The sequence below is a fragment of the Solanum verrucosum genome, unplaced genomic scaffold (genome assembly GCF_900185275.1).
Source record: "Solanum verrucosum unplaced genomic scaffold, falcon-dt-bn FXZP01000112.1, whole genome shotgun sequence".
Lineage (NCBI taxonomy): Eukaryota > Viridiplantae > Streptophyta > Magnoliopsida > Solanales > Solanaceae > Solanum > Solanum verrucosum.
Genome location: NW_026020441.1, coordinates 2,554,127 through 2,574,245, shown reverse-complemented (window position 1 = coordinate 2,574,245; position 20,119 = coordinate 2,554,127). Strand labels below are relative to the sequence as shown.

General features: G+C 36.3%; 2 protein-coding genes across 2 annotated transcripts; both read left to right on the top strand.

Moving 5' to 3' along the window:
- Nucleotides 1–3,544: 3,544 nt before the first annotated feature.
- On the top strand, nucleotides 3,545–10,499 carry LOC125808410 (cell wall protein RBR3-like). Its single transcript, XM_049488114.1, has 5 exons — nucleotides 3,545–4,029; nucleotides 4,280–4,391; nucleotides 5,978–6,092; nucleotides 8,747–9,796; nucleotides 10,006–10,499. Exons 1-5 carry the CDS (start codon nucleotides 3,846–3,848, stop codon nucleotides 10,273–10,275), a joined length of 1,731 nt encoding a protein of 576 aa, XP_049344071.1. The 5' UTR covers nucleotides 3,545–3,845; the 3' UTR covers nucleotides 10,276–10,499.
- A 4,710-nt stretch (nucleotides 10,500–15,209) lies between these two features.
- LOC125808481 (uncharacterized mitochondrial protein AtMg00810-like) lies at nucleotides 15,210–16,551 on the top strand. The gene is made up of 3 exons (XM_049488183.1): nucleotides 15,210–15,382; nucleotides 15,728–16,204; nucleotides 16,371–16,551. Exons 1-3 carry the CDS (start codon nucleotides 15,210–15,212, stop codon nucleotides 16,549–16,551), a joined length of 831 nt encoding a protein of 276 aa, XP_049344140.1.
- The last annotated feature ends 3,568 nt before the right edge of the window (nucleotides 16,552–20,119 follow it).

Here is a 20,119-nt window from a genome sequence, read left to right as displayed (position 1 = left end):
CATATAAATAATCAATAGATATTACTTGTTGGTGGAAGCTTCTATTTTCTGGAAAGTCAGAAAAGGAAACCAAAGAGATTCTTAGGGTGTGTTTGGTATGAAGGAAAATGTTTTCCATGGAAAATATTTTCCTAGAAAATGTTTTCCTGGAAAACAAGTTGATTTTTGACTTATTTTCTCATGTTTGGTTTGTGAGTAGAAAATATTTTTCGGAAAAGATTTTTAGTGTTTAATTTATGAATGATTTTTTTTTTGAGAAATATCTTTTATTTTTACTAGGGTAGAAAATAATTTTTGAAATTGAAAATATTTTTTAAAAACAAACTTAAATTTTTTTGGGGGTGGGGTGGGGGGTGGGTTGAGGGTAGGGGTGAAAAATTGAAATTTTGAAGTTGAAAATACTTTTTAAAAACAAACTTAAATTTTTTTTTTGGGGTGGTGGAGGAGGGTGTGCTGGTAGGGGGTGGGTGGCGTGGGGGACTGGGTAGGGGTGAAAAAAATGAAATTTTGAAATTGAAAATATTTTTGAAAAACAAACTTAAAATTATTTTTGGGGTGGTGGTGGTGGTGGGCGGGGCTGGTAGGGGGTGGGTGGGTGGGGGTTCAAGGGTAGGGGTGAAAAAATGAAATTTTGAAATTGAAAATATTTTTTAAAAACAAACTTAAATTATTATTTTTTGGGGAGGGGGGGCTGGTAGGGGGTGGGTGGGTGGGGAGTCGAGGGTAGGGGTGAAAAAATGAAATTTTGAAATTGAATTTTTTTTTAAAAACAAACTTAATTTTTTTTTGGGGGTGGGGGTGGGGGGCTGGGGTAGGAGGTGGTTGGGGGGGGAGGGTCAAGGGTAGGGTGAAAAAATGAAATTTTGAAGTTGAAAATATTTTTTAAAAACAAACTTAAAATTTATTTTTTTTGGGGGGAGGGGGGGCGCTGGTGGGGGTGGGTGGGGGGCTGGGTAGGAGGTGCGTGAGGGGGGGTCAAGGTAGGGTGAAAAAATGAAATTTTGAAATTGAAAATATTTTTTAAAAACAAACTTAAATTATTATTTTTTGGGTAGGGGTGGCGAGTAGGGGATGGGTGGGTTGGGGGGGGGATTGAGTGTAGAGGTGAAAAGTTGAAAATATTTTCTAAAAACAATAAAAAAAAATTGATTAGGGGGGGGGGGGGGGCGAAGGTAGTGGGTGGGGGTAAAAAATAAAAAATTGAAATTAGAAATATCTTTTAAAAATAATTTTTAATATTTTTTTTGGGAGGGGGTGGGGGTAGGGGTAGGGGTGAGGGTGGGTAAAAAAATTGAATTTAAAAATAAGCTTTAAATTTTATTTTTTTTGGGGGGGCTGGTTTGAAGGTAGGGACAAAATAAATTAATTTTTTCAACAAAAAAATAATTGTAGTTTGAAGTTGGAAGAGAGTTTTGGAAAATGTTTTCCTTAAGTTTTGAAGGGAAGTCATTTTCCTTAAATTTGAGGAAAATGAGTTGATTTGGAAAACATTTTCCAAAACATTTAACCCAACCAAACATGAGAAAATTGGAAAACATTTTCCTTAAAATATTTTCCTTCATACCAAACACACCCTTAAGGTTTTGTATTTCATAACCCATATTCAGCTACAAATAATTGAAGTGTAGTTTATTTCCATCTGATAAGAAATAATAGCAGCTTGTGCTTCTCATTTGCTTTCATACATTTAAAAGAATACTAAATCTTCTGCTGGAAAATGGGGGAATTAGTCCCACTGGCCTGCCACATCACTATAAAAGTTTGAATTATTAATTTTTGAAGGTATTTGTGATCTCTTAGAATAACGACATAAGCATTTTTAATTTCAAAATATAATGGAGATATAAGTGTCTATTTCACATAGTTCAAAGACATTTTAAACTATTTTACCATAAATATTTGATAAAGATCAAATGTGCCTACTTTTAACAAATATGAAAAACTAAAACTACTCAAGTAATACTTAAAGGTCTATTTTGAATCTACTATAAAAAGTGAGGGACCGTTTTGTCAGTTTTCCTTTTTCAATTTTGGCCTTTGTGGGGTTAGGTTGGAAATATTTTATCTTTTCCCTTCTCTTTCTCCTTACGAAAGAACACAAGATTCCTTGGTAGCTTTATTCTAAGAAGGTAAAAAAAAGGACAATTGAAGGCTACAACTTTTTAATTTTAACCTCAAAATAGATATATACTTTCTTGTATTGGTGTATAAATAGAATAAACCAAAATTAAAAAAGAAGTGAGGGTGATGTTGTATTTATTTTTTTATTATGATTTTGGAAAATGATCAAAAGTATTCTTACATTATGTGAAACTAAATAAAAATGTCAGTGGCTTATCGTTAAGAAATTGATAAAAAAAAAATGTCCCTTTTATTATTTAATGTGTCAAAAATGTCTCACACACACATATATATATTCCTATCTAAACATATTTTTTTCCTAATGATATTTTTTAAAAAAATTAGAAAATACTTAAGCTACTTCAATTCGGAAAAGATTAAAAAGTTAATTTTTTTTATTTATAAGATTTTTTTTATCGTTATTTAGATGAAAATTAATGATAGAGTTACTATAATCTTATCTATATGACATATATTATTAGTTAAAAAGATATATTTAGTTATTCTATTTTAATAATTAAAATGAGATAATGAAGAACATTTTATTTTTTATTTCCTACTTGTTTTTTAGTCATAGTAATTTAATAATTTTAAAGAAAAAAAATGGGTTCTTTAATAGTAATATTCTTATTTAAAAAAATATTCTCAAAAAGAAAAGAAACAGTAATATATTTATTTAAAAGGAGCATTATTGACTTATTAAATAGCAATAAAGACATTTTTGACCCAAATAATTAACAATTTTTTTTTGGATCATTTTTTTTTTCAGTTTGACGTTGTTTAATAGTATTTTTAATTCTTTTTTTATTATTTAATTTTATAAATTAGGATAGGGCAAAATAATTTAAGTAGTGAGTCAACTAAATTATCAAGATTTTCAAAATAAAGTTGTATTTACAGATGAGAGAAGTATCAAAACACTCTTAAACTTGACGCAAATTATTAATTTAATCTCTGAATTATTGACAGCCTTAAAAACACCATTTACTTGACTAACTGAAGCTAAATACACCCCGCTCTTGCAATATTAGTGAAATACACCCCTAAATTCTTGTCAAGTTTAGAGGTTTTTTCAATACTTATCTCAATTTTTATTAAGAACTCAATGCTCCTACAAAAGTTTGAGACCACTTGCTATGTTATGTGACATATCGGAAGTGTATCGGGGTATATCTAAGTTTAGTTAATCAAGTAGAAAGTATTTTTAAAGCTATCAATAGTTTGAAATGAAATTAATAATTTACGTCAAATTTTTTGTGTGTTTTTATAAATCTCTCTTTACACATTGGAATATTCCTAAATAATAAAAAAGAAAGTAAAAATGTAAGCTTTAGGGAATGAAACATCACATCTCAACTAATCGTCTTAAGTTGGCCTTTGAATAATAAATATGTGAAGAAAAATAAAACCGAAAAAAGCAAGTCTTCAGTCTTGTAAACCCAAAACGTCTCTCAAAAATTCAAGTTTCAAATAAACACTGCTCCCCACGACACACACACTCTCTCTCTCTTCCTTCTTCAAAATCTTCCCTCTCATACACCTTAATTCCATTTCTTCTACTAATTTATGTATCCACTGGCTGTTTCATTATTCTGCAAATGTTAAATTTTGCTTCACTTTCAGCTTAGTCAATCTGTTGGTTTGGTATTTTGAGTGTGAAGAGCTAGGGTTTTTGGAGCTGATTTGTTGATGGATTAAGGAGTTTAAACGGTTGTTTTTTTGCAATGAATAGAAGTTTTAGAGCAGAGGAGTCATTGTCTGGCCCGGGGCAGAGGCAGAGACAGCCTCTAATGGGTAGTATTAGGAGTTCAGATGAGGAACTATCATTGTTTCTAGAAATGCGAAGAAGGGAAAATGACAGAAATAATAATCGATTTCTTCAAAAATCCGACGAATTTGATCCCCTTGGTAAGTTTTTTTTTTTCCTTCCATCTGTTGACCTTTTTTTGTTCAAATTGAGAGCATAAAGAAAAAATTTCAAGTTGAAGTTGGTTTTTTGAAGGTGCATTTCTACTTCAAGTTTCAAAAATATTTTGAGTCTTTTTGGACATCATATATAGGCATATAAATGTGTCCAACTATTGAGAAATTTGTGATTTCTGCTTCATAACCTAAAGTTTATATATGTATTTTTTTTTTCAATTATATCTTATTGCAGGATCAAAAAGTGGCAGTTCACCTGCATTTGATATTGCATCAGCTGCACCCATGCGGAGGACTCGTACTGATGAGTTCCTTAATGCTGACAATGATAAAACGGATTACGACTGGTAATTTGTTTCTTCTTCTCCTTTCCAAGTATGTGATTCTCTGAGTTGTTTAATTGTTTCTTTTAGCTGCTTAGGTTGATTTTGGACATCATAAGTTTCTTTATCCAATTTAATCTTTTTCACCATGTAGTTTACAAACTCTTTAGGAAAATATTGATGAGTTGATTTCTCAGATGGTCACCATTTCTTCTTTATTCCAGTTTTCTTCAACAAAGAAAGTGAGTGTTGATCTTTTTAGAATTCTTAAGGACATTGATCTTTTGCCTTGCTTAAGGATATATCTCTTTTCTTTGACTCCACAAGGAGAGAATACACCACTTGGGTGGATGAGGAGTCCAGGATTTATTTTACATGGACATGGCTTCAAAAGGGATGTTTCTTTTGATAACATAATGGGAAATTTACCTTGTTAATTTTTTCGCAATGTCATTTTTCTCTGTGCTTTCACACAGAAAGGTGGAGATAGTAACTATTAGTTGAGTGTTGAGTGTTGAGTGTTGAGTGACCATCTGGGAAATCAACTCAAATATTGACGCACATGTTTGCTCGAATTATCTTACCTACACAAGTTTTCTGAGATAAACAGACTTTTGGGCATCCCAGTGACAGAAAACAGAAATTTAAAACCTACAGGACACAAACAAGCATGATAAGAAATATGTAATCTAATTTTGTTATATAGGATTTATATACTAACTAATGAAACATTTAGAACTACTCATCATATATGGCATTTCATTGATTATGTTGGATCCAATGTAACAAACGATAGATTCAGGTCATTCAACTTTGTTAAAGATTATAAACATTGAACATCTAACTTAATTCATAGTGCCAAGAAACATAAAACACCATGCTAAAAATCTAGCTGGAAGCTCCTCCTTCTCTCAATTGAGGACTTGGTCGAATAATAGGAGCTTGAAGATTTGGTAGGTCATACATTTCATTTATCATAAGAGACTTAATAAAATCCTTTTAAAATTGTTGTTATGCACCCTGAGGAGAGGCAGAAAATTATGAGATAGTGCCTTACTAGACCGATACAGGACCCAAGTCTACTGAACTCTTTAAATGTTGAAGTCTAGGTGTTTGACATGTGACACTCAAGCCTCCAAATACAATTTATATGTGCATCTTAAACTTTGATGTCATACTTCTCCAGGTAGTTATCTTAACACATGCTAGCTGAATTTAATTTCTTGATGTTACAAGGGAGGATAACTAAGAGTGTTGAGGATGCAAATTTGAAGTGATAAAATATTAGGATGTTGAAAGTAAGTTTTTATTCAAATATCATAACAGTGAGAAAAACACGTATAGTTTGTAGATGTATTTGTTTTCTGCACAATTCAAGTACAAAAATTAATGGCTGCCATATATCAAAATCTAGCACTCAAATAAATAAAGGGAGTAGGGTGGTGCACCCACTTTCTGTAAAGTTGAAAAGCAGAACAAAAAAGGGCTTCTTTGCACCTCTGATGTTGAATTATTTTGTTGATTCATGAATCAGATTTCCCAGACATTCTTTTAAAATCCTATCTGCACTTCTTTATGCTTTATTATGAGATGTTATTTTCCTGTTTCAGGCTTCTAACACCTCCAGGCACTCCTCTTTTTCCTTCTCTAGAGATGGAATCACGCAAAACTATGATGAGTCAGCTGGGAACTTCTAGAGCTCACCCCACTGCATTGACATCTAGAGTAAGAATATGTATATTCTACTGTTACATTATTTCTTTGCTGAAATGCATTATGTGTAATTGGAAATTAGCATATTTTCACTTTTGTTATGTTTAACAAGGGAAATGTTGACCATCTCTGTAATCTGAAAGTATTTTTTTTTTCTTTGATAACCGAGAAATCCCTGTGACCCGCCCTTTGGACCAATATCCAGCCACTAGAGGGATGTGGAGATTTCACGGAACCTAAAAGGAAATTTCTATAATTAAACAGGAAGACCCTGACAGGTTCTTTAGTTCAGAATGCGTGCACATGGTGGCTCCATTGTATAGTCAAATGCTATTTGCAGAAGCCCTCTGCTGAATTTGAGGGTTATTTTAGTTTTTGAATGTAGCTGTATGATGTACATCTGCCCCCAGGCTTAGTTCAGGTGACAAAGGCCGAGGAACTTGTGACCTAGGTCTAGGTTCGAGCTCTACACCATGTGAACTAAGCCTCACATTTAATTGGAGAGTAGTAGAGGTGTGGGCCCATTATCCCGAACTTTGAATGCTGCAGTTGGTCCTAATGGTTGACTGTAGATGCATACGGTCATCAGAAAGAAAAAGTATGCCATACATTTCTTTTGTGATGCTTCTTGTGGGATATTACGAGTACCCAATCTCTTAGTTATCAACCATTTGGAAAACTTAAACTCCTACGAATATTTTAGGGCTATGGTTTCTTTATCCTAGTAAAGATGCATTAACAAGCACATGCTCTTATGATGGGGTGTCTGTGATCAGTGTGAGTTGGTTTTTTCTTAAAGATTCTCCTGAGTAATTATAATAATCAGATTTATTGATATTCCTAGTATTACTAAATGTTATCACACATTTAATCATTATCCAATTTGATGGAATTGTTTAATCTTGAAGAGAATCTTCTACAATTATGCATATTAGGTGTTTTTCTTGGTTTTATGCAGTCATTTATAACTTGATTGTTCTTGGACAATAATAGACGGAAACAATGAGGAAAAACACCAATAGACAAAGTTTTGTAAGATTAACAACATGTCACAATTTAGAAGTTCATATGACGAAAAACACCAACTTGTAACTTGCTTTTATATGTAACTTGCTTGTAACTTGCTTTTATATGTAACTTGCTTGTAACTTGCTTTTATTTGAAACCCATAATTTACATTGACCTAAGTAAAAGAAAGATTAAGAAAGGTAAGTTCCATCGAGCGGTTGTTAAACCAACTATGTTGTATGGGTTGAAGTGTTGGTCAATCAAGAACTTGCACCCTCAGAAGATGAAGGTAACATAAATAAGGATGCTTAAATGGATGTGTGAGCACATTAGAAAAGACAAGATTAGAAATGAAGATATATGAGGCCAGGTAGGAGTAGCCTCAAAAGATGAAGGTAACATAAATGAGGATGCTTAAATTGCTGTGTGGGCACATTAGAAGAGACAAGATTAGAAACGAAGATATATGATGCCAGGTGGGAGTAGCCTCAATGGTGGATAAGATGCGGGAAACAAGGCCAAGATGGTTCAAGCATTGAAGAGGAGGAACACAAATGCCCTAGTGAAGAGGTGCGAGAGGTTTGAAGAAAGGTAGAGATAGATCAAGGAAGAATTGGGGAGATGTGATTAGACAAGATATGAAACATCTTCAACTCAATATGTACATGACTTTAAATAGGAGAGCATAGAGGTCGAGTATCAGGGTAGACGATTAGTAGGCAGTTGAACATTTTCTCTTTTCCTCGTGGTAGAGCAGGATTCTAATCTAGAGTATCTGTTTGTTTCCTTACCAGTATTATCTCACCGTCTCAATCTGACACAAAGTTTAAGAATGTTAGAGTGGGTAAAAGTTCCACATTGGTTGGAAAATGGATTGGTGGTCTCCTTATATGGACTTGGGCAGTCCTCCCTTCTTGAGCTAGCTTTTGGGGTTTAGATAGGCCCAGGCGCCATAAAACAAAGAAAAAAAGAAAGACTTTTGAAACTTGTGGTTTAAAACAAATCTTAGATATTTGTGTGGCGGTAAATTAATTCATTAGGGGTAAAAGGGAAATTTTAAAGTTGTTATTTCTTATTATAGAAAAGTGACATTCTTTTGAGGACACACTGAAAAGTAAAGTGTCACATAAATTGGGACAAAGGGAGTATTATTTTGCTAGCATTACCTTGTTCTTCTATTTTATTTCTATTGTTGATTCTTTTACTTAGGATATCTCTAATATTTTCACTGTCAATATTTTTCTTTTTTCAATGTTCTCATAATAGCATTTTACTCTTGCATTTCTTTCAAACCATGTTCTGAAAATCTATTTTCTTGAGCCGGAGGTCTTTCGAACCTCTCTACCCGTCAGAAATAAGGGTAAGGTCTGTGTACACCCCACCCTTCCCAAATCCCACTCGTGGGTCTATATCGGGTATGCTGTTGTTTGTAAGTACACTAAAGAAAGATTAGAGAAAGCATAGTTAAATATGTCTAGACACCAATTTACTTTAAGACAATGCAGAACTTTGCCTATTACTGTGAGTAGATAAATATGTGAAGTGCAAATAGTGAAGCTTGCTGCCTAGCAGTCTTAACCTGAAGTGTGTATCAGAGTTTTGAGTTATTTTCTTGGGAACCATGGGTTTTTATCTGTAATTTGCTACCTTTGATGCAGTTAACAAATTCTCTCCCAGAGGCCACCTCAAGAAGCAACTTAGCATCTAGACAGCCAGCTTCCTCTCCTGGATTAAACACTTCAAGTTCTAGTCTTCGAAGACCATCTTCTTCAGGTGGATCAAGACCTTCAACTCCTACTGGTAGACCGACATTGAGCTCATCTAGATCCACTTCGACCTCAGCATCTAGATCCACATATACTACAGCAACCAAAGCAATGACATCCACTGCAACCTCTAGATCAATGTCAACCGCGACAGCATCTAGATCATCAAGGTCTGCCACACCTACTTCTCGGGCCACCATGCCTTTTTCAAAACCCACTGTTCCTCCAAGATCTTCAACACCTACTGCAAGGTCCAGTGCACGGTCCTCAACACCAACAAGCAGGGCCTCTGTTACTGGATCAAAGTCCACATCAAGGGCAGCAACTCCAACTCGTCGAGCAACTTCAGTGTCAGGTACAACAAATACAACTGTTCCTCCAGTTAAACCTGTGTCTTCCCCCTCGGGTACCAGGTCAGCTACAACGGCATCACGAAACCCAGCAGCCTCACGTGCTAGTTCTCCAACTGTAAAACCCAGACCATGGAAGCCTTCAGATATACCAGGGTTCTCCCTTGATGCTCCACCCAATTTAAGGACATCACTACCTGACAGGCCAATTTCAGCTACAAGGGGCAGACCTGGAGCAGCTAGTGTCAGGTCTTCATCTGTTGAGCCAGCTTCAAATGGAAGGGTTAGACGACAGTCATGCTCTCCAGCAAGAGGACGTCCTCCTAATGGTGTTATGCATAGCAGTGGAAGCTCTGTCCCTGTCCCATCCATGAGCCGACTTCATGCTAAAGCCAAGGACAATGTAAGCCCTGGTATGGTTGGGACCAAAATGGTTGAAAGGGTAATAAATATGCGGAAGCTGGTTCCTCCGAAACAAGACGACAAACATTCTCCACACAGTAACTTATCTGCAAAGTCTTCATCACCTGATAGCTCAGGTTTTGGAAGATCATTATCAAAGAAATCCTTGGATATGGCTATTAGACATATGGTATATACATTCTTTTCACATTCCTATGCTAATAGAATTTGTGTTGTACAACAGACTGAAGACATAAGTATATTTTCAAAAACTGATTAGAGTAGCAATATTTGTTTTTTTTTTTATAGCTCTAAGTCTTAGATGATCTGTCTTGTTGGCCTTCTTGTTCTCTTATCCTTTTTGGATTTGCTTAACTTTGAGACATTGCTCTTGGACAGGATATAAGGCAGAGAGTCCCGGGTAATCTGCGTCCCTTGATGACTAATATTCCAGCATCCTCTATGTACAGTGTGAGATCAGGGCCGCCTACAAGAGGCAGGACAAGCAGGTCAAATAGCGTGCCTGACTCCCCTCTTGCCACGAGCAGTAATGCTAGTTCTGAAGTGAGTGTAAGCAACAACGTTGTGTGGGTTGATGGAAGTGAAATTGATGAAGACATTAGCAGTGATAAAGGTGCTCGATCACCTGCCAGTGTGCGTGGGAGGTGATGATTGGCTTTCATGCTGCATGATGCTTTCTATGTTTTGGATCGGTGCCAGTTTGAGAGTTCTGACACCTGAATATGATTGTTTCCCTGGAAGAACTGACTGATTTGATTCACCTGACTATGTAAAGATTGATGCACTGTCTAGCTGTATTTTGAATCATTGTATTATTAGTCCTGTTAATGTTAATGCCTCGTTTTTGTTCATGAGAAATGTGACATATATGAGATTAGTATGTCTAAACATTTTGCTTTCTTAGAACATTTAATTTACTTTTCTAACAGATAATTCATATGTCGAAATGTCGATCTGTTGTTCCTTCAGGTCATGTTAGGCAGTGAGATGCAATGGAATTACCAGATGCAGTGAACCTTTTGCTCCTCCATTATATCAAGAAAGATAAAAAGCCATGAATTTTTTGTTTTGACATGGATGCTGAACCGCGATGTCTAAAGTTCAAATAAGTTAAAGTATCTTGAAATTCCGAAGTTGTTCTAGAAGGGAAAATGATCAAAGAGTTCACATTGAAGACTTGTGTCGACCATTTGATTTATCATTTGCTCAAGTCGTTGATTGTACTTGCCTAATAATTAGCCCTACAAAGACAAAACACCATAAGAAGAATGGAGTGATAAGAGAAATCTCTCAATTACAAATTTTTAAATTGCAATGATACTCCAATTTAATTGCACTATAATATACCTTTAGGACTATTCAAAACGGGTCACTTCTACCCTCTATTACTTTTTTGGCTCAAATATGCTTTCGTTGTTAGGTTTTTAGATTAAATATGCTTTCCAACTAGCAAAAGAGTTCAAACATACCTTGTTACTAACGGTTGCTCTGCAACAAAAAAAATTATTTAATACTCTCTCTGACCCTAATTACTTGTCTACTTTTGAATTGACACACCAATTAAGAAAACAATTATTGATATAGTGAGTTTACCATTTTACCCCTATTAATTATGAAGTGTTTGAATTAAAAACTTAAGATTTTCAAGAAATTCTAACTTTTTCAAAGTAATTAATTAAGGGTATAATAGTAAAAATAATTTGTCTTTTTTTGACAAAATAGACAAGTAATTAAGGACAACTAAAAAAGAAAAAGTGGACAAATAATTAAGAATTTGAGCTATTCAAAATAAGACTTTTTTTTTTGGGCTCAAACTGCTGATATGCTAATTGATGAATCTCTCTTTCGTTTTATTTCGCCAAACTTTGGGATAAATTTTATTTAAATAGAAAAAGTTTGACCAAACTTTAATCTCATAGAATTCATTTTGAGAAAAAAGCATTTATTCATAGTAGTTACATTAAATTTCGTGTCCGCTTATTTATGGAAATGACACATGCCATCTCCATTGAATTCCCAGTCCCTTTTTCTCATTTTCCTTATTTGTCCTAATTGGGTCTTTGTTACCAAACTTTTAATTTAACCTAACCCTTTTGCAAAAAATAAAATAAAATCTGGAAACCTAATTTCCCGGAAGTTTACCTGAAGAGGACAATTCAATATTAAGCACTAGAGGAGTTGATTGGCCACAATTATGCAAACTCTTCGAGTCATGTAGAAGAACAAACCGCAATGAGCTGCCTTCATAATTGATCAATTGTTCCGACATCTCTCAATATATTATACTACAAGATTTTCTACATGTTGCTACGAACATTGGACTAATATTACACATCTTACCTAACTTAATAACAATAACTTTACTACGTAGACAAAAAGAAGACTTAAACAATTAATGTCACTCAAAAAATTTAAAAAAATCACTTCTTGAAATACTATACATTTTTCCCTTTATTAGGCACATTGTTGAAACTCAAACAACTTTCTCTTGTTTCTAACTATTTTACAGGAGGAATTCCGCCTTCATTTGTTAAATCTTTCTTTACTCGATACCTTTTCCGCAAGCAAGAATAATTTGTTAGGGAAAATACCTGATGAATTATGTCAATTGCTCAACTTAAAGTACTTTGTAGTGAATGAGAACAACTTGAGTGGTACCCTGCCTCCTTGTCTTTTCAATCTTTCCTCTATCATGGCCATAGATGTTGGAACAAACCATTTAGAAGGAAAATTGCCTCCATTGCTTGGTATTACTCTTCCTAATTTAGAGTTCCTTAGCATTTATTGAAACAATGTAACTGGAAATATTCCGGTAACATTTTCAAATGCTACGAATCTTCAGTCTCTTATTGCTGGTAGAAATGGACTCACAGGAAAAGTACCACCCCTTGGAAATTTGCTGAAAATGCGGAGATTTTTAGTTGCTTTCAATTATCTTGGGAAGGGGGAGGATGATGACCTTAGCTTTCTCACCACATTGGTGAATCCCACCAGCTTGGAGATTTTGGAGCTCAATACAAATAATTTTGTTGGACTCTTACCTGCATCTGTTAGTAATCTTTCGACTGAGCTTATAGAGCTTTCGTTGTCTTATAATCAGATTTCTGGAGAAATCCCAAGATGGATATCCAATCTCAAGAAGCTTCAGGCTTTCTTTGTAGCTTACAACAGATTTCACGGTGAAATTCCTTCTGAAATTGGTGATCTGATATATTTGCAAGAGCTGGCTTTACTTGGAAATCAGTTCTCTGGCCAAATTCCAATCTCATTGGGAAACTTAGCTTCTTTAACCAAACTCAGTTTAAGAGAAAACAATCTCCAGGGGAGAATTCCTTCCAGTTTAGGCAAATGCCACAATTTGGAACTGTTGGATCTTGGTTCAAATAACCTTAGTGGTTTCATACCATCAGAAATTCTTGAACTCTCATCCTTGTTGGAGGGCGTGGACCTATCTCAGAACCACTTAACTGGTTTCCTTTCAATGGAAATTGGGAAGTTGAGAAATCTAGGCTACTTAAACCTGTCTGATAACAAGTTGCAGGGCCAGATTCCTACCAGTATAGGTACTTGTGTGAAACTTGAAGCACTAGACTTAAACAACAACTTTCAGGGTAGTATTCCTTCAACCATGAATAGTTTGCAAGGCCTGGAACTTTTAGTCCTTTCTCACAACAATCTGTCAGGTGGAATCCCGGGATTCTTGAAGGACTTCAAATTTCTGCAGATTTTAAATCTGTCTAGAAATAATTTGGAAGGTGCTGTACCAACAGGAGGCATCTTTAGTAATGCTACTGTGGTTTTCATCATAGGAAATAGAAATCTCTGTGGGGGTGTACCAGATTCCGGCTTGCGTTGTAGAGGCAAAGAAAGAAAGGAAATCAGGTTTTCCCTTGAAAATAGTAATTCCTGTAGTTAGTGGGCTTATAGGATTGACATTGATAGTTTGTTTTCTTGGCATGCGGCAGTTTAGTAGATCGAGAAAAACAACACCTACAGATATACCTGAAAACTCAATCTTAAGAGTATCTTATCAGTGTCTACTTAGGGGAACTGATAGATTTTCTGCATCAAATTTGCTTGGCATGGGTGCTTTTGGATCTGTATATAAAGGAATTTCTGAACACGATGGTACGGTTTTTGCTGTTAAGGTATTGGACCTTTCACACCATGCAGTTTCCAGGAGTTTTTTAGCTGAATGTGCGGTTCTAAAGAACATTAGACATCGTAATCTTGTAAAGGTTCTAAGTGCATGCTCAGGTATTGATTATGAAGGTAATGAGTTGAAAGCCATAGTTTATGAATACATGGATAAGGGGAAGTCATTGTATGGACTTAAACAAGCTCCAAGACAGTGGAATAAGAAACTGACTGATGCTCTTATTCAGATGGGATTCACTCAAAGTCATTATGATTACTCTAGATACACATGGTTGTTTCTGCTGCAATTCAAGTCTGAAGCTATTGTTGTTCTACGAGATTTTCTTACAAGAGTAATGAATCTGTTTTCTACCACTGTTAAGGTGCTACGAACTGATAATGGTTGTGAATTTTTTAGCACTGAATTTCAACTTCTTATGTCTACTCTTGGCATTTTGCATCAAAGTTCCTGTGTCTACACCCCACAACAAAATGGGGTGGTAGAAAGAAAACACAGAACTATACTAAATGTAGCCAGGTCTCTTAGGTTTCAAGCTGGAGTACCCTTGAAGTTCTGGGGGGAATGTGTCACTACTGCTGTGTACATCATTAATAGAGTGCCCTCGAAATTGTTACATTTCAAGTCCTCTTTTGAACTTCTCTACAAACATCCTCTTTCCCTATCCCATTTAAGGGTGTTTGGGTGTTTGAGTTATGCCTCCACCACATCCATTTCAGACAAATTTGCTGCTAGAGCAATTCCTGGTGTCTTCATGGGATACTCCTCCACAAAGAAAGGCTACTCCATCTATGATCTTCAGTCCCAATCCTTCTTTGTCAGTAGAAATATAGTGTTTCATGAGTCCATATTTCCTTTCCTTCATACCAAGTCTCTTGGTTCTCCTATGTTTCCTGTTCTGCAGTTCTCTAATCTGGAAGTTCCTTCTAGTAGTCCTTCTCCAAGCCCACCACCTCCTCAGCCTATTTCTCAGCTTCCACCACAAATCTCCTCACCAGTTGAACCAAGAAAATCTACCAGAATCAGACATCCTCCCAGCTGGATGACTGATTTTGTTACTCCCTCCTCTCACACTTGTATCTATCCCATGTCCTCTTATGACTCTTATTCTCATCTTTCACAATCGTATAAACATGCCCTCCATGCCTACTCCTCTATCTCTGAACCTTCCTCTTTCCAGCAAGCTTCCTCAGATCCATCTTGGGTACAGGCTATGCAACTTGAAATAGATGCTTTAGAACTCAATCACACCTGGTGTGTTGTAGAACTTCCTCCTGGTAAGGTTCCTATTGGCTGTAAGTGGGTGTACAAGGTGAAATATAAATCTTCTGGTGAGGTGGAAAGGTACAAGGCTCGTTTAGTAGCAAAGGGTTATAGCCAGCAGGCTGGTATAGATTACTCTGAGACTTTTTCTCCTGTTGCTAAAATGGTCACTGTCAGGTCTTTAATAGCACTTGCAGCTTCCAAACAGTGGTGTATTTTTCAGATGGATGTCCATAATGCTTTTTTAAATGGTGATTTGGTGGAAGAGGTGTATATGCATATTCCTGAAGGGTTTGCCAGACAGGGGGAGTCTAAGATGGTCTGCAAACTTCATAAGTCATTGTATGGACTTAAACAAGCTCCAAGACAGTGGAATAAGAAACTGACTGATGCTCTTATTCAGATGGGATTCACTCAAAGTCATTATGATTACTCGCTGTTTACCAAGAAGTCAGGAGAAGAGTTGGTGATAATTCTAGTGTATGTAGATGACTTACTAGTTACTGGAAATAATCTGGTCTTGATCAATAAAGCAAGGGAAGATTTGAAGCTCAAATTCAAGATGAAAGATCTTGGAGAACTTAAGTTCTTCTTGGGGATTGAAGTAGCTAGATCACAAGAGGGAATCATGATATGCCAAAGAAAATATGCATTAGAGTTAGTTTCAGAAACTGGTCTGAGTGGATCAAAGCCAGTCAATGCACCACTTGAAGTTAATCAGAAATTGACTTCTGTGGAATATGACAAAAATATATCTACCAAGACAGAACACAGTGATGAAACTTTGAAAGATCCTACAGCTTATCAAAGGCTGGTTGGGAAACTCTTGTACCTAACAATGACCAGGTTGGACATAGCTTTTGCAGTTCAAGTCCTTAGCCAATACATGCATTGTCCAAAAAGATCTCATATGGAAGCTGCACTGAGAGTTGTAAGATATATCAAGGGCTCACCAGGAATGGGCTTACTGATGCCATCTCAAGCTACTAGTCAACTATTTGCCTATTGTGATTCAGACTGGGGTGCTTGTCTGGAAACAAGAAAATCTGTTACTGGGTATTTGGTGAAGTTTGGTGGAGCTGTAATCTCCTGGAAGTCCAAGAAACAGGAGACTGTGTCAAGAAGTTCAGCTGAAGCTGAGTTTAGAAGCATGGGCATGTACTGCAGAACTAACTTGGCTGATAGGGTTGTTCAGAGAATTGGGAGTGCATATTAAACAACCTATAGACCTAATGTGTGATAGTAAAGCTGCAATTCAAATAGCAGCAAATCCTATATTCCATGAAAGAACTAAACATATTGACATTGATTGTCACTTTGTAAGAGAAAGAATCACTCAAGGCATGATTAGAACTGATCATGTATCAACAGAAGAGCAACTGGCAGACATACTTACAAAAGGCTTGGGAAGATCTCAACATGAATATTTAGTAAGTAAAATTGGACTTAAGAACCTGTTTCAACCATCAACTCGAGAGGGGGTGTTAAAACAAGAGGCAAGTTGATGTAACCACAGATGAGTTAGTAGTAACTCAAGCTGTTAAGAAGTGGTTAGAAGTTAGTTAGCTAGTTAGTTAGAGTGACAGCTAAGAGGTTTACTAATTGAAGCTTAATTCAGATTGTATAAATACTATTGATGTGTAACTGATTCATTAAGTTGGATTTTATGTGAATTGAGATTCTCTTTCAGCTGCTTCTTTTTTCCTCTGCTTTGCCTCTAGAACATTCACAGCCATGAATGTTAACATGGTATCAAAGCCTCGATCTGCAAGAAGGATCGTCTAAAGCTCAGTTCATCAGTTTCAGCGTAGCAGGAAGATACATATCATGGTAATGGATGGTGTAAACACTGATCCTGCGTCTTCTTCTGTTCTAGGCACAAATCGAGCTGTGATTGATCACAATCACCCTCTGTTTCTTCATCCAAATGATACTCCAGGTAGTTCTCTTGTTTCTCTTCAGCTTACTGGATCTGCAAATTATGCTCTGTGGAGCAGATCTATGAAATTAGGTTTGCTAGGAAAGAGTAAACTAGGATTTGTGGATGGAAGACACACTAAAGATAAGTTTGATGCATCCTTACATGATCAATGGGAGAAAGTGAATGCTGTAGTGTTGTCATGGATCATGAATGCTGTGAAATCTGATCTTCTGAGCAGCATCATCTATGCTTCGAATGCTCACAAGGTATGGCTTGATTTACAGGAGAGATTTATTGGATATTTTCTATTAGTCTGTTATCAGTCAGAGGAGTTAGTTAGAGGGCAGTTTAGTCATTTACTTTCCAAGTTGATGTAGGTCAGTCATTAGTCTGTTACAGAGTCTACATATATGCTTTATGCATCGATTGTAGGTGACTACTGATATAGAATTCTAAGAATATAGTTTTCATCTCTTCATGATGTGAGCTGTTTGTTGAATGCTACGATTGTTTCTCTCAATTCTATTATGGTATCAAAGCAGAGATCGCAAACTGTTTGATTTCCGTCCGTAGAACATAGCAGTCTCGTGAGCTGAGCTTCGAGATAGATCATTGATGGCACCAGATCAGAGCAACCAGATTAGACTAGTGGCGGAGACATGTGAACCTTCAATAGATTTTCACCATCCTCTTTTTCTACAAACATCAGATACGCCGGGACTGACATTGATAGGAATCAAGCTTACCGGTCCAGAGAACTACACTCTGTGGAGTAAATCGTTGCGCCTTGTTCTGCTTGGTAAGAACAAGCTTGGTTTCGTGGATGGAACCTGTACGAAGAATCAGTACAGTGGGAGCCTCGCTAGCTTGTGGGATAGATGTAATGCAATAGTGTTATCATGGATTGGAGCAACTGTATCACCAGATCTAGTTTCGAGTATTGTCTATGCTTCAGATTCAAAGAAGGTTTGGGATGAATTCAAAGAGCGTTTTGGCAAATCCAATCTCACCAGAATCTATCAACTATGGAAGGACATTGCATCATTAACTCAAGGTACAAATTCAGTTACCGTCTATTTTTCTAGAATGAAGGATTACTGGGATGAGATAGATGCATTAGTACCCACTGCTGGCTGTAGTTGTGAGGCATCTAGACCTTCGATCGAATTGTTGAGAAATCAACGCCTGTTACAGTTTCTAATGGGCTTGAATGAGAGTTTTAGTCATGTGAGAAGTGATATACTATTGAAAACACCTGTCCTAACTGTTAATCAAGCCTATGCTCTAGTAATTCAAGAGGAAAGTCAAAGAGGTTTAGGAGTAGCAGATGGGAGTAGAGATTCCATGACTATGATGGTAGGAAGACACCAGAACCAAAGATCCAATACTACACCTCCCACTTCACATCAATACCAGATGAATCAGTATTCGAACTACAATCAGAATCAAAATTACAAATCTAGAAGGCCATTAGCACCACCTGGATCTGTTTGTGATCATTGTGGTTACAAAGGACATCTAAGGACAAACTGTTACAGATTAGTTGGGTATCCACCTGACTTCCAAAGCAAGAAAAATTTGGGATCTGCAGGTGTGCCTACTAAACCTTATGCGAGTAGTAATGTAGCTGAGGTAGAAGGGACAAATGATGTGAAGGGACAAGGGAGAAATGATATGAAGGGACAAGGGAGATACATCTCTGAGGATCATTATCAGGAGCTCATTGGAAGAGGAAACAAAGCCAGTACTTCAGGTGACTTTCAGGCTCATATGGCAGGTATTTTTGCACTATTGTCCAATGCTTTTTCACATACATGGATAATTGATTCAGGGGCATCACATCACATTACATTCGATAGAGAATGTCTAGATGAAGTGTTTAAAACAACTAGTTCAGGAGAAAATGGTGGTGTTCAAGTCCCTAATGGTGGAAGATGTGAAGTGACACACACTGGAAGTACTAAAATATTGAGAAGTCATAAATTGAAGAATGTACTTTTTGTACCAGATTTCAAGTTTAATCTCTTATTAGTTTCGAAATTGACTAGAGATCTTGGTTGTTCAGTTTCCTTTTATCCAGAATTTTGTGTTTTCCAGGATCTTTACACTGGCAGGGTCTTGGGGATTGGTAAAGAGGACAACGGACTCTATTTTTTGAAGGATGAAGCAATAGCAGCTTGTCTAGCAGGATCAACAGATCAGGAAGCAGAAGATGATAGTATCTGGCACAAGAGATTGGGACACCCATCTAAGAGTGTCTTCGATCTCATACCAGTAGTTATGACAAATACTAATGCACATAAGCCTTGTGAAATATGTCCATTGGCTAAGCAGACTAGATTCAAATTTCCTGTTAGTAACAGTCACTCTACTGCCATATTTCAGTTGATTCATATAGATGTTTGGGGTCCTTATAAAGTTCCCACTTATGATAAGAAGCATTATTTTGTTACTATAGTTGATGATCATAGTAGATACACTTGGCTTTGTTTGGTGCAACATAAATCTGAAGTCATTGTTGTATTGAAAGATTTCTTACTGAAGGTGCACAATCAGTTTGGTGTTACAGTTAAAGTGTTAAGATCAGATAATGGTAAAGAATTTTTTAATTCCCAATGTTCAGAGTTATTTTCTTCATTAGGAATTGTCCATCAAAGCTCATGTGCATATACACCCCAACAGAATGGGGTGGTTGAGAGAAAGCATAGACACATTTTAGAAGTGGCTAGATCCCTAAAGTTACAAAGCTCCGTTCCAAATAGATTTTGGGGTGATTGTGTGAGAACTGATGTGTACTTAATAAATAAGTTACCTACTCCAGTGCTACAAGGTAAGACACCTTATGAGATGTTATACCATAAACCACCTGCTTATGATCATTTGAGGGTCTTTGGCTGTTTGTGTTTTGCTTCTACTTTGCCTAAAGGGACTAAGTTTGAGGCCAGAGCTAGAAGAACTGTTCTGATTGGTTATTCAGAAACACAAAAAGGTTACAAGTTATTTGATTTAGAATCAGGTACTTGCTTAGTGAGTAGAGATGTGTTGTTCAGAGAAGACAATTTTCCTTTTAAGAGCTCACGGGGAGAAGATGAGGATGTATTTGGAGTGCACATGCCTGAGATGGTTACTCCAGAAGACGAGGATGTATTTGG